The sequence below is a fragment of the Mandrillus leucophaeus genome, unplaced genomic scaffold (genome assembly GCF_000951045.1).
Source record: "Mandrillus leucophaeus isolate KB7577 unplaced genomic scaffold, Mleu.le_1.0 Scaffold882, whole genome shotgun sequence".
NCBI lineage: Eukaryota > Metazoa > Chordata > Mammalia > Primates > Cercopithecidae > Mandrillus > Mandrillus leucophaeus.
Genome location: NW_012109608.1, coordinates 128,018 through 140,979, shown reverse-complemented (window position 1 = coordinate 140,979; position 12,962 = coordinate 128,018). Strand labels below are relative to the sequence as shown.

Here is a 12,962-nt window from a genome sequence, read left to right as displayed (position 1 = left end):
CTAGGAAAGCTAAGTTATTTGGGTTGTTATATTTCCAAAGGATGTACTTGCTTATTAAAGGCAATGGTGAATTGTGAGATGATATAAGTATTACACATAGGTTAGAAAAACCTACGTTATTTCACAATAGAACCTAACTAATCAGAGGTTTAGCAAAGAAAAGAATATATTCTCTAGTGCCCCTGGGGCTGTTCTTGTTATCACTGTGAGAAACATGCTCACCTGTTTAAACCCATCGAATGGAGTCAGAGGCACAAAGAACAGTGAAAGTGATACTTTTAATAGTTGATACTTTTATTTTTTATTTATTTATTTATTTTTGAGATGGAGTCTTGCTTTGTCGCCCAGGCTGGAGTGCAGTGGCGTGATCTCGGCTCACTGCAAGCTCCGCCTCCCGGGTTCACGCCATTCTCCTGGCTCAACCTCCGAGTAGCTGGGACTACAGACGCCCGCCACCACACCGGCTAGTTTTTTGTATTTTTTAGTAGAGACAGGGTTTCACTTTGTTAGCCAGGATGGTCTCGATCTCCTGACCTCATGATCCACCCATCTTGGCCTCCCAAAGTGCTGGGATTATAGGCTTGAGCCACCGTGCCTGGCAAGTGTTGATTTTTAATAGTGGTTTTGCAGGATTGGGTGTCTGGTAGGCAGGCACACCCAGGGCAGCTACAGCAGGTAATTTATCTCCTAGCACACAAGTTCCTCCCCAAGTTCTTCACTGGTCGAGTACTATTGTGTCCGTAGTTGGTTCCTTCTGGTGGGTTTGTGGTCTCGCTGACTTCAGGAATGGAGCCATGACCTTCGTGGTGAGTGTTACAGCTCTTAAAGATGGCATGGACTCAAAGAGTGAGCAGTAGCAAGATTTATTGTGAAGAGGGAAAGAACAAAGCTTCCATAGCATGGAAGGGGAGCTGGGTGGGTTGCTGCTGCTGGCTGGGGTGGCCAGCTTTTATTCCCTTCTTTGTCCCCTCCTATGTTCTGTTTCCGTCCCATCAGAATGCCCTTTTTTCAATCCTCCCTGTGATTGGCTACTTTTAGGATCCTGCTGATTGGTGCGTTTTACAGAGCGCTGATTGGTGCATTTTACAATTCTCTTGCTAGCTACAGAGCTCTGATTGGTGCATTTTACAATTCCCTTGCTAGCTACAGAGAGCTGACTGGTGCATTTTACAGAGCTCTGATTGGTGCATTTTACAGTCCTCTTGTAAGAAAAGTTCTGCAAGTCCCTACTTGGCCCATGAAGTCCAGCTGGCTTCACTTCTCACTATGGGGTTACAATCTGCCTGGACGTTGCTTAAGTTTTATACCTCTTATAAGGTTACCCTTATAAGGATACCTTGTAAGGCTGATAGATTACACCATCCCCTTCCTTTCTTAAATTTCAATTTCCCAATAACTAAACTTTCTTTCCTTTTATTGGCTGAACCCTCCTCTACATTCTGTTCACTTATTGTGACCTTCTAGGTGCATGAGCCCTGTGGTTTGTTACATTTGCAGGTTGGCTGCCAGTGCTTAGATTTATCATGCCTTGAAAGTGGACCATTTAAAATGTTTTCTCACTAATTCACTCCTCTTTTCTACTTACTTTCTTTGGTTTCATTTTTATTTAAACCCTTCTGGTCCTTGAATTGCTTTAGAAGTTGTTAACTTTTTTCTTTCTAGGAGAGTGAGTTTAATTTGGTTTCTAATAGTAGCAGGTTATTTTGCTAGTAAGTTATGGGCATTTGCTTATTAATAGCTGTTTTAATTAATCTCTGTGCTAGTCCCCTCACAAGGGATAATACAACATCCCACTGCGGTTAAGACTCCTGCCACAATTATGAGAGATGTAAGGATTAAAGCTACCATGCCTTTCCATTTTTTAAACCAGCCTTCTAGTCAGCCCGAAAATGAGTTATTAATTCCAGCATTTTCTGCCAGTTTGTTGGCTAGAGTTGTTAGTCCTTGTAAAATTTTTGTGATGGTTACATTTGGGGCAGTATTGTTAGGAATGAAAGTACAACATTTCCCACCCAGCATAACACATATGCCCCCTTCTTTTGCTAGTATTATGTGTAGCGCAAGCCTGTTTTCCCAGACCATTTGGCTGATGGCATTTAACTGGCTAGCTACCTCTTTGAGGGCATCTGAGTATAATTGATGAATTTTTGTTGATTATAATAGATGTAGTTAATCTAATCCACATTCTTAATAATAGTTGACCACTAGAAGAGTGCTGACTTAAACCTAGCAGGTATTTGGTTTCTGGCCTTAAGTTGATTAGGCATCTCCCTAGGGACTCCTGTTGAGTTAACACATATATTGGGCCTAAAAGAATTTGTTACATCTTTTCGGTTTTTGTGGCCATGTGTATTTTTGAAAATCTTATGGAATGTCAGGGTGAGGGGAATGGCCAGTTGGACTAAAGCACAAGTCCCGGTCGAATCAGATGGTAACAGGTTAACGGAGGTTCCTTTTTCCACAATACCACATGATGTTAGCACTGGGTATGTGGAGAGCTGAGTGATTGCCATTGCCTTACCACTGATGTTTAAGATGTGGGTGCAAGTTGAGGATTTTCCCATGGGCTTATTGAACTCTGCCCCCTGCCTAGAGAGACAAGAGGAGTGGTTTATATTCCCCATAGAGAATGAGGGAATTGCTCTGGGATTTGACTTCCGCAGTGCAGGAAAGAGCAATGACAGACTTTTATAAGTTTCATTTTCCTATGCATCCTTGTTCTGGTATAGAGCCAACATGCAACGCATTCCTTCAGGATTGATATTTTATCCTAGGGGAAACGGAACCACCTTTGCCTGAGATTGTTTTGCAGCACACTCGTAGCAGTTACTCTTGTTGAGGGCTTGTACCGAAATTTTGACCCATTCGACCCAGGCATTCACATCCCTGTACCCTGTCTCAGTTTCTAAGGTTTGCCTTAAATTCTTTACCTCAATTATTTTTACCCTTTTAGGGTTATTATTTGGTGGACTAAAGTGTTTATTGGGGTTTGGAGTTGGAGTAGTCACCAGCAAATGGGAGGTTGCGTTTTTGATTTTTGAGAACGAATTCCCTAGGGGGTCTTTCCCTGTGATGTCTGCTCCTTGCCCATATACCCAAGATGTTTCCTTTGGTTCTTGGTTTAGAATGGCTGGATTGTTAATGGTGATGAGTATAGGATTGCATTTTAAATTCTGGCAGTTATTTGGCGGGAGCCCTTGGGCAGATGTAGTTTATTCTTTAAGGGTCTCCAGCTCAGAGTTACCCACCCCGTGTTTACTGTCCAACCCTGAAATTGGGTAGTTTACCATATGTCATCCCAGCTGGGGCAGAGTCATGCACTACTGTAACCTGTACCTGGTTAAGGGCAGAGATATTTATTTGCCTGTGAGAGCTGTCTCTGATTTTTCAAATTCCCACAATGTAAGACCAGGCAGGCATTAAATCTTATAGTTTGGAGTGCTACCATCTTGGTTACATTAATTACCAACTTGATTGGGTAGGGAGGAGTTCCCTGCCAGTTTCCATTTTGACCTTCTGCTTTTTGTACAGTAGCCCATTTTAGCCATATTAACTTTCAGACATGGGGCCAGCCTATGTTTTCTTGTTACATTTTTTTTTAGAGTTAACTTTAAGGGTTCCTTAGGTGACCGATGCACCTTTTACTGTTGTTTTCCCCTCCCCTCCCTTCTGGGGTCTGTTTTACGAGTGCCTTGATTGGAGTACAGTGAATCTGCTGGCGTTCAGCTATTTGCATGGCTGTTTCAGTGCTTAGGAGCACTTGATGGGACCTTCCCAGCTTGGGTGGAGCTTACCTTCTTTCCAAGTTTTAGTCAGCATCAAATCACCAGGCTGGAAGTGGTGAACAGCAAACTTAAGAGGCGGAGTTTGAGTTAGAAGTCCTTTCAACCTAAGGGATGACAGGGTGGAGGATATGGCCAGTTTATAATTTCTTAAGAATTGATCCTTGGTTTCCATAGTAGGGAGATTTGTAGCTCTGCCAAAATATAGGAGCCCATATATAACTTGTAGGGGGACAATCCCAAGTTTTTTCCTGGGGCTGTTCTAAGGAGTGCTATTGGGAGACATTTGGTTCCAGGCATTTTAGTTTTTAAGGTTAGTTTGGTGATAGCTTTTTGAGAGTTTGATTTATTCTTTTTATCTTTCCAGAGGAAGGGGGATGCCAAGGGGTGTGATAATTCCATTTAATTTGTAAACCTTCCATAATTCCCTTTAACACCCTTGAGGTAAAGTGACTCCCATTGTCTGAATTAATATTTTTCACCAGGCCAAATGTGGGTAAAATTTGTTTTAATATTATTTTGACCACATTCCCGGCAGTGGCTATTGGAAGAGGAAAGGCTTCCACCCTGAGGGAAAGGTGATTTATGATTACCAGTAAATACTTTAGTTTTCCTGCTTTGGGCATTTCTGTGAAATTTACTTGAACGCTTTGAAATGGTCTTAGTTGGGGAGGTCTTCCTCCTGTGGCCTGTTTTCTAATCACCTTTTTGTTTACCCTTTGACAAGTTACACAACTTCCACATACTTGTTTACTGAGGGTATAAATCCCTGTACACCCGTAATTCCTAAGTATTGCATCACACAGAGCCTGGAGTCCCCAGTGACTCCCTAAGTGTAATACAGACATTAGTTCTTTTATTAGAGGTTTACTCACACTAGCTTTCCCAAACTGTCCACTGTTATCTTGGCTGCCTGCTCCGGCTTGTGGCTCCTGCCGCCCCCACACCTGCAGCTGCACTCCCTGGCCTGCAAGGCCAGTTCTTACAAAGTTAACTTTCACGAGACCTTGCCCTACTGGGTCCTCCGGATCTAATCCAGAGCATTTTTTGATTTGATCGCTGAGCCTCTGCAGGAATGCAGAGGGAATTTCCTCGTTTTCTTGTTGAATTTCAAATGCCTTTGAGACATTTTGTGTCCCAGGAGTGGACTCTTTGATCCCTTTAATTATTAGTTTCCTGAGGTTCTGCATTTGGGCCCAGTCCTGGGATTGTGATTATTCCAGTTGGGATTGACATTTGGAAATTTTTGTTTGGCTGGCAAGACTTTTTGCCTGGAAGGGTGTTGCCTCTCCCAGATGGCTATGACCGCTTTCCTAATTATTCCCTTTTCTTCTCCTGTGAACAGGATATTTATGATAGACATTGTTTTAGCCCAGGTGTGAAAGATGGGTCCTAGGAATTGGTCCAGCTGGTCTGCTAAACCAAGGGGATTTCCTAGGAGTGGTTTCATTTCTTTCTTTTTTCTCTTTTTTTAAGTATAAATGATCAACCAGAAATTATCTTCAAATAAATAAAACCAGAAGTATGGTTTTAAATAAAAACCCAAAATAAAGAAACAGAAAAGCTGACACTATATGAAGCAGAGGTAATTCTTGGACCAGAAGAGACTTTAAACAGAAAATGTTTACGTAGTATTCTCAGAGAAAAAAAAATATTACCTCGGTAATGCAAGAACAGAATAATTATTTTAAAAATCGGAACAGGGAAGAGTTCTTAGAAATGAAGCTATTGGCATAATTTTTTAAATGATGGTCTAGAAGATAAATTGAATAAAACTCTTTGAAAATAGAAGAAAAAAAGCAGGCTTATTTAGGAGAAATTTCAAAAAGAAAATGGAAAAAAAGGTTAGTTATCTGAGGAACAATATAAGAAAACCTCTGGTGCTTAAAGATACAGATTTCCAGATTGAAAGGAAGAGGGGGAGAAAGGGTCCCAACACAACGAAAAAGGCTCACTGGTATTCATGTTCTTGTGAAATTTCAGTATAACAAGGGGGAAAACCCTAAATGCACCTAGGGAGCGAAAAAAGGAAAAAGATAACCTATAAAGGAATGAGAATCTATTTTAGTGTAACTAGAGTGTTAATTCCCTAAGGGCAGGAACTTTTTGTTCATTACTGCTACATAGAGCTCAAGAAATATATTTTGAATAAAAGAGTGACTGTAACATATGTGTCACAAACAATGCTGATATATTTTGAATAAAAGAATGATTATAACATATGTCTCAAAAACAATGCTGAGGGTTTAAAAGACAGTGAAGCAGTGTCTTCAAAGTTGAGAGAAAATAACCTAGAATTTGGAATGTATGAAAAGTAATAAGTGTGAGGTAAAATAACAACATTCTCAGGCATGCAAGGACTTAGAACATTTACTTCCTAAACCATAAACTCTTTCTGAAGAAGTTATTTAAGGATGTGGACCAGTAAAATGATGATGGAGACTAATAAAGATGACATGGTCTAAATGAAATAGTGCACTAACTCAGGAATTTAATAAAAGTAATTCCAGAATGACAGCAGTACAATATGTCTAGAAAGTAGTTGGTTTAAATTAGAATAGGAAATTCAAGGAAAATGTCTTTAGGAGGAAGAATGGAATGGACTTAGGGCTATTGGTAGATTAAGAAGCTGGTAGGTATTAGTGATATAAGAAATGTTTTTTCCCCTTAATAGGAAAAAAAGACAATTAGGAATTCTAAGAGAAAAACCATGCATAACCAACACGTAGTTGCATGTTGCAACCGTATAAAATGAAGGGTGAGTTAAATCCTCATCTTTCATAGTCTAAAATTGCTAACTCAAGATATAGTGCACACATAAAGGTATAAGCCATTAAAATGGTTGTTTCAGGGAGCAGGACTTGGATAGTGGGGCATTGGATATTTCCTTTATTTATTTATTTTTATGGAACTATGTGGATATATTTGGGGGCGGCAGGGAGAGAACACTGTTTGTGTGTTCTTCCCCTTGTCCATAGAAAGTTGGTGGGCCCCTCGGATTTAGATAGGATAGGTCATAGGAAGCTACTTCTGCTATGCAAATGTAAACAGAAATAATTTTCATCTTTACCATATAACCAACTTTTAATTATATTACTGGAATTTAAACTGAAAGTTGTTGACAAAGAACATCAGTTATAATTTACTGAGCATCTCATATGTATTTGAATTGCTAATATAATTGTTGATATTGACCAAGTTCTTACTGTGTAATAGTTATTGAATTATCCCATTTAATCCTCACAAGAATTCTCTAAAGTAGTTACTAGTAATATTATCTTTTTACATATTAAAAAATTAGACTTACATTGGGAGGTAAACTCTCCAGATTTACATAGCTAATGAGTACCAGAGCCACTTACTTGCTGTTATCATTATCCTTTTCTTCTAGACAATTTTTTTTTCACGTATAAATATTTTTTCACATGATTGCAGAGTGAAAGATTCAGGCTGATTTATGTATATTTTTAATATTAGTACTTGCCATTGATTTTAGATACAGTAACTAATTTTGAGACTGAGATTACTAGATACTCACATCAGAGGTAAAATCAAAGTCAAGTGTTTTTTTGCTGTTTAAAATATTTTTCTAAAGAAAATATCAAATACAGAATTGGAAATATTAGAATAATGAATTCAAAAGTCTTCTATCAGTTTACATAATCGTCAACTCATGGTCAATTTTGTATCTCTACCCTTACCCATTTTCCTTTGGGTTATTTTGAAGCAAACCTCAGACAATTTTATTTGTAAATATTTCAACATACATCTCTAAAAGATAAAGATTCTTTAAAAAGATAATGACAGTATCAATGTCTCACCTAAAACAGTATAATTCCTTAATATTAAATATGTGGTCAGGGCTGGGCATGGTGGCTCACGTCTGTAGGTCTGGCTACTCAGGAGGTGGGAGGATTGCCTGAGCCCAGGAGTTCAAGGTTGCAGTAAGCCATGATTTTGCCACTGCACTCCAGTCTAGGCAACAGAGCAAAACCCTGTCTCTAATAACAATAAATAGTGTTTAAATTTTCTTGATTATAATTTTTTAATATAGCTTATTGTAATCAGGATTGAAATACTGTCCATGGATTGCAGTTGGTGGTTGTTTCTTAAGCCTTTCTTATTAGATAAATACCCTCTTCTCTCCTCTCTTGTTCTGCTTGCAATTCGTTCATTAAAGAATCTAGTTTTTCCTGTAGAGTTTGCTACAGTCTGGATTTTTTTCTGATTGCTTCCTTGTACCTTGATCTCGTACTTTCAATGTCATTTACATTTAGAGGCTTCATTAGATTCAGATTCAGTTTTTGTGGGGAGGAGGGAAGATTACTTCAGAGGTATTATTGTGTCCTATCAGAGACATGGTGTCTGGCTGTTACTTTTCTGGAGCGATACAGCCATTTATGATCATTATATAGCTTCATTATTTCTTTAGGAGTTGTGAAATGTCACTCGTCTAATTCTGTCATTTTAATACTTTGTTTTTTGTTTGTTAGCTAGAATAATTCCATAAAGAAATACTTTCCCCTCATCTAATATTTTATTATTTTCAGATAATAGCTTTTTAAGAGTATATTATAGCAAGATGCATGTGTGATTTTTTTTTTAATGTATAAATTTTTAAATTAAATGAGATGGTTTCCTAGAATCTTCCAAAGGTGAATACTTAGGTTTTTGTAAAATATATGAACTCAAGGATTTAAATACTTTTGATATGTTTAAATCGTTTGCTGATATAATTCGTATTGATGACAAATTTGCCTTGTCTTTGGCAAGTAGTTCCTTGAAGTTGGCTCCTGAGTCCATTTGACTGACACTCCATCAGTAGTGTCTGATAACTTCCTTGCTTTCTAGTATGACCAGACTGCTATATTCTTAGATTTATTTTGTGTGTTTCCTCCCTCAGAAATGGAATCAGGCGTTTCACGAGGAACTTTAGGTTCTTTCAATGGGAAGTGGCATATAGACACTACTTCTGGGTTCTAGGAATGTTCCTAGTTTTTTCCTTGTTTCTGGGATTTTTCAGTGAACAAAGTGAGTAAGTTTTTTAAAAATAAATAAAAGCCATCATAAATTCATGCTGTCACTCATAATTCAAATTTTGAATGTCAAAGTTTTAAAACTCACATTACTTTATATTTAATTCTTCCATGTTGAAAATTCTAGTGCCAAACTGCACCAATAATAATTACTCGTTTGTTTTATTTCACAGTACATGTGTATAAGTGTGAGAATAAAATATCTGAGTAGCAAAATATGATTCTTGGAATGGCTTTAAAATTTTTTTTACACTTTTTTTTGTCATTATGTCTCCCTAGGAATATAAAGTCAAGTTATTGTGTTTTAAAGTCATTCGAACTGGTTAATTTATGTAGTTTTACCACCAACCATGTATATAGATTGATTTATCTAATTTTATTTTGATTTATGGGAATTGCTTTTCAAAAATCTCATTTCTAAAAATTATAATTTCCAATGTTAAATTTACAAAAATTATATACAAAGAAGCCAAGCTTCTATCCCTTTCCCTAAACTCCGCTTCCTTCCTTCCCCTGTAGCTGTGTTTAGTAAGCTAACTACCAGCGCATGGGGCTTCTTAAATTAAAATTAATTAAAATTAAATAAAATTAAAATTAGTTCTTCAGTTATACCAGCAACATCTCAAGTGCTTCATAGCCGTATGTGGCCAGCCACCATCTTGAACAGCACAGATTATAGAACATTTCCATCCTGGCTGAAAGTTCTGTTGGACAGAACTACCCTAGCAAACCCATTTTATTTTTCTTAATTACTTGATTTCTCCTTCTACTTAAAAATATAAAAAATTACATATGTTACCCTTCTTCCTTGATAAATGGTAGCATACTACGTGCTTTTTTTCCATCTTTCTTTTCTCTGTATATCCTAGAGATTACATCATACTGTGAGCAATACACAGAGATAGTCTTCATTCCTTTAATAGCTTCATAGTATTACATATACTTCATTGTGTGGATGTTTATAATTTGTAAGACCAGTTCTTATTGGTCATTTTATTGTTTTAGTTTTCTACTTACATTAGTGCTACAATAAATAGTGCTGCCTTGTGCATGTCCTTTCATATGTTATTACTAGAAGAACAATACTTTTAATACTAATTTCATCAATGGAATTTTTGTTTCTTCTAAATTGGATTATAAAAGTAATCCAATTTTGTTGTGTTAGAAAACCAGAATATGTTAATGGAGAGAGAAAATTATCCAAAATCCATGTTGTCAGGCAGGCACTATTTTGGTGTTCGTGTATTCCTTGCTTTGGAAAATGTTTTCAGTTTCTGAATTCAGGTAAGAATAATAGTGTTTTCAGTTTTTTTTTTAAATGAATATGTGTAGTTGAGGTCATACTGTATGCACTGATTTGAATTTTTTCTTTGCGATAGTAGTATAAGCATTTTCCTTAAATACAAACTTTTTGTAAACATTTTCAGTAGGTTCATGATATTATGCTGTATGGATTTGTACAATACTTAATTATTCCTCAATGATTAGGCATTTAATTTGCTTCCATTAAAAAAATTGTACTGGCCGGGCGCGGTGGCTCAAGCCTGTAATCCCAGCACTTTGGGAGGCCGAGACGGGTGGATCACGAGGTCAGGAGATCGAGACCATCCTGGCTAACACGGTGAAACCCCGTCTCTACTAAAAAAAAAATACAAAAAAAACTAGCTAGGTGAGGTGGTGGGCGCCTGTAGTCCCAGCTACTCGGGAGGCTGAGGCCGGAGAATGGCGTGGACCCGGGAGGCGGAGCTTGCTGTGAGCTGAGATCCGGCCACTGCACTCCAGCCTGGGCTACAAAGCGAGACTCCGTCTCAAAAAAAAAAAAAAAAAAAAAAAAAAATTGTACTGTACTGCATTAAATATTTGCACGTAACTTTTCTCCTAATTTTAGCATTATTTTATTGGAATCCAGAAATTATTGTATTAAAGGTTAAAGCATAATTAAAGTGACAATACATTTTGCCAGTGTTTTTCCAGAAAACTCTGTGGATCTTTTTCTGATAGCAACTCTGACAGCATTGAGTGTTATTATTTTGAAAAATCTTTAATAATTTGTGTTGCCTTTTTGGAGTCTTATATATTTTGCCCATTTAATTTTTTACCTCATATTTTTCTCAAAGGATGATATATTTATGTATTGAAGATGATAATTTTTTTGTCATGTTTGCAAATGTTTCCAATCAAGTATTTTTTCTTTTAGTTTTTAAAAAATATACTTTAGTTTTACATTTTTGGTGTGGTCAATCTTGGATATTTTTATTTATTCTTTTTTCTTTTCTTTTGTCCTTTTTTTTTTTTTGAGCCAGACTCTCATTCTATCACCAGGCTGAAATGCAGTGGTGCCATCTTGGCTCACTGCAACCTCTACCTCCTGGGTTCAGACGATTCTCCTGCCTCAGCCTCCCGAGTAGCTGGGACTACAGATGTGTTCCACCACACCCAGCTAATTTTTGTATTTTTAGTAGAGATGGGGTTTCACCATGTTGGTCAGGCTGGTTTCGATCTCTTGACCTCATGATCTGCCTGCCTCAGCCTCCCAAAATGTGTTTATTCTTATTAGCAGGTTTGTTCTTTACTATCACCACTACCTCCACTCTCACCACCTCCTTGCCTAAAAAAGAAAAAACTGGTAATTTGATCATTATTGTCCATTAAAATTCAGCATTTGTCTCTAGTATAACTCTTAAAATTAAACAGTCAACTTCAGTTAACATTTATTCAGAAGTAGTTGTATGTCAGGTACTTATTATCTGTCTAGGCTGTGATAGTCTGTAGTTCCTCCAAATACTGTAAATAACTTATCTGTGAAAATATAGATAAATTGTAGCCTCTTTTAAAAATTGTAAGCTATATATTATTTTGCTTTTAGTGTCTTTCATTGTAATTAATTGTAGAAACGACGTAGAGACGGTATATAAGTCTCCTTTCCCCTTCCTTAATTTCAGGGCAAAAAAGTTTATCTTCTGGATGCTAATGTGAATTGTGGTCTACAAATACATTGTGGAGAAAATAAATTGCACAGAAATGAGTATTATCAGGATCTGAAGACTGTGAAAATGTTTTTCAGTATTGTCATAGTCTCCTCTGGAGAAAATAATCTGTGAAACTGTGTGAATAGAAACCATTTTTCAAAACAATGGGGGAAAGAGCAAGAAGTCCAGGTACTGATCAAGAAAGTAAGTCAGGCAAACACCATTGTTCTTATTCATCTGATTTTGAAACGCCACAGTCTTCTGGCCGATCATCACTGGTCAGTTCTTCACCTGCAAGTGTTAAGAGAAAAAATCCTAAAAGACAAACTTCAGATAGCCAGGTACATCACCAAGGTAAGTTTTCTTTAAAAGAGTCTGGTGGACCTGGAAGACTCATTTTGAGTGCTTAAGGAAAACGTGTATGAATGAAACTCTTTTATTAGTATATATGTTGTTGTATACATGGAAGTGGGCTGATTTACATTTTATAGGTTATATACTTATATATAAATGTTGCTTGATGGTACTATTAAATTTGTTATATTCAGAGTCATACAATATACAGAAGGAAACATACCTAAGCCTTCTCAGTTTGTTTTTTCTTTTTCCTAAAGAAATGCTTGTCTTGGGGTTTCTGAGATACTGTAAAGGCAAAAAAGTTTATAAATCATATGTACCTTTTTGTATCTTCATTTTTTGAAAGTAGAAAAAGCATTGATATAAAGTGGTTAAGGGACATTTTTAATAGATTGAGTAAAATTGCTTACTCTAGGTAATACAGTGTTTACTGTAAAAATTCAAATTAAACCTAGGAATGGAATTGGGGCCTTTGGTGTAATTTGCCTTCTTTTGAAGTGTGTTATAATGGAAACTAGATTAATCATTAGAAGTCATTTTTGTTATTAAAATATTACTAGAATGGAAATAGGCCTTCATACATATTTGACTATATAGTATTCTACAAATATCTGCATCTCAATAAATCTCTGGTCAAGAAAACCCCACTGTAGTTAGTAACAAAATATGTAAGTTTTACAAGTACAGTGTAGAAAAATAAGGCAAATGAGATAATTACAGTACCCATTAATAAAAGTAGCACAGCAGTAGCTTAAAATGGTGAGAGTTTAGATTGCAAGGCAGGGAGTGATAAAATTGTGGGTGGAAAAGGGAAACAA

General features: G+C 36.8%; 2 protein-coding genes across 3 annotated transcripts in view; one reads left to right on the top strand and one right to left on the bottom strand.

Moving 5' to 3' along the window:
• SH3BGRL2 (SH3 domain binding glutamate-rich protein like 2) overlaps window positions 1–12,962 on the bottom strand; it is a 289,787-nt gene that overhangs the window by 173,127 nt on the left and 103,698 nt on the right. The gene's annotated exons all lie outside the window — the stretch shown is intronic.
• The window catches only part of LCA5 (Leber congenital amaurosis 5), a 58,324-nt gene that overhangs the window by 6,998 nt on the left and 38,364 nt on the right, over window positions 1–12,962 (top strand). Inside the window, exons 2-3 of one of the 2 annotated variants that reach the window (XM_011969322.1) lie at window positions 5,259–5,367; window positions 11,761–12,141. In XM_011969322.1, coding sequence (XP_011824712.1) covers window positions 11,952–12,141 — 190 coding nt within the window. In that variant the 5' untranslated portion in view covers window positions 5,259–5,367; window positions 11,761–11,951. The remainder of the gene's footprint in view (window positions 1–5,258; window positions 5,368–11,760; window positions 12,142–12,962) is intronic. The other variant, XM_011969321.1, reaches the window with a different exon arrangement.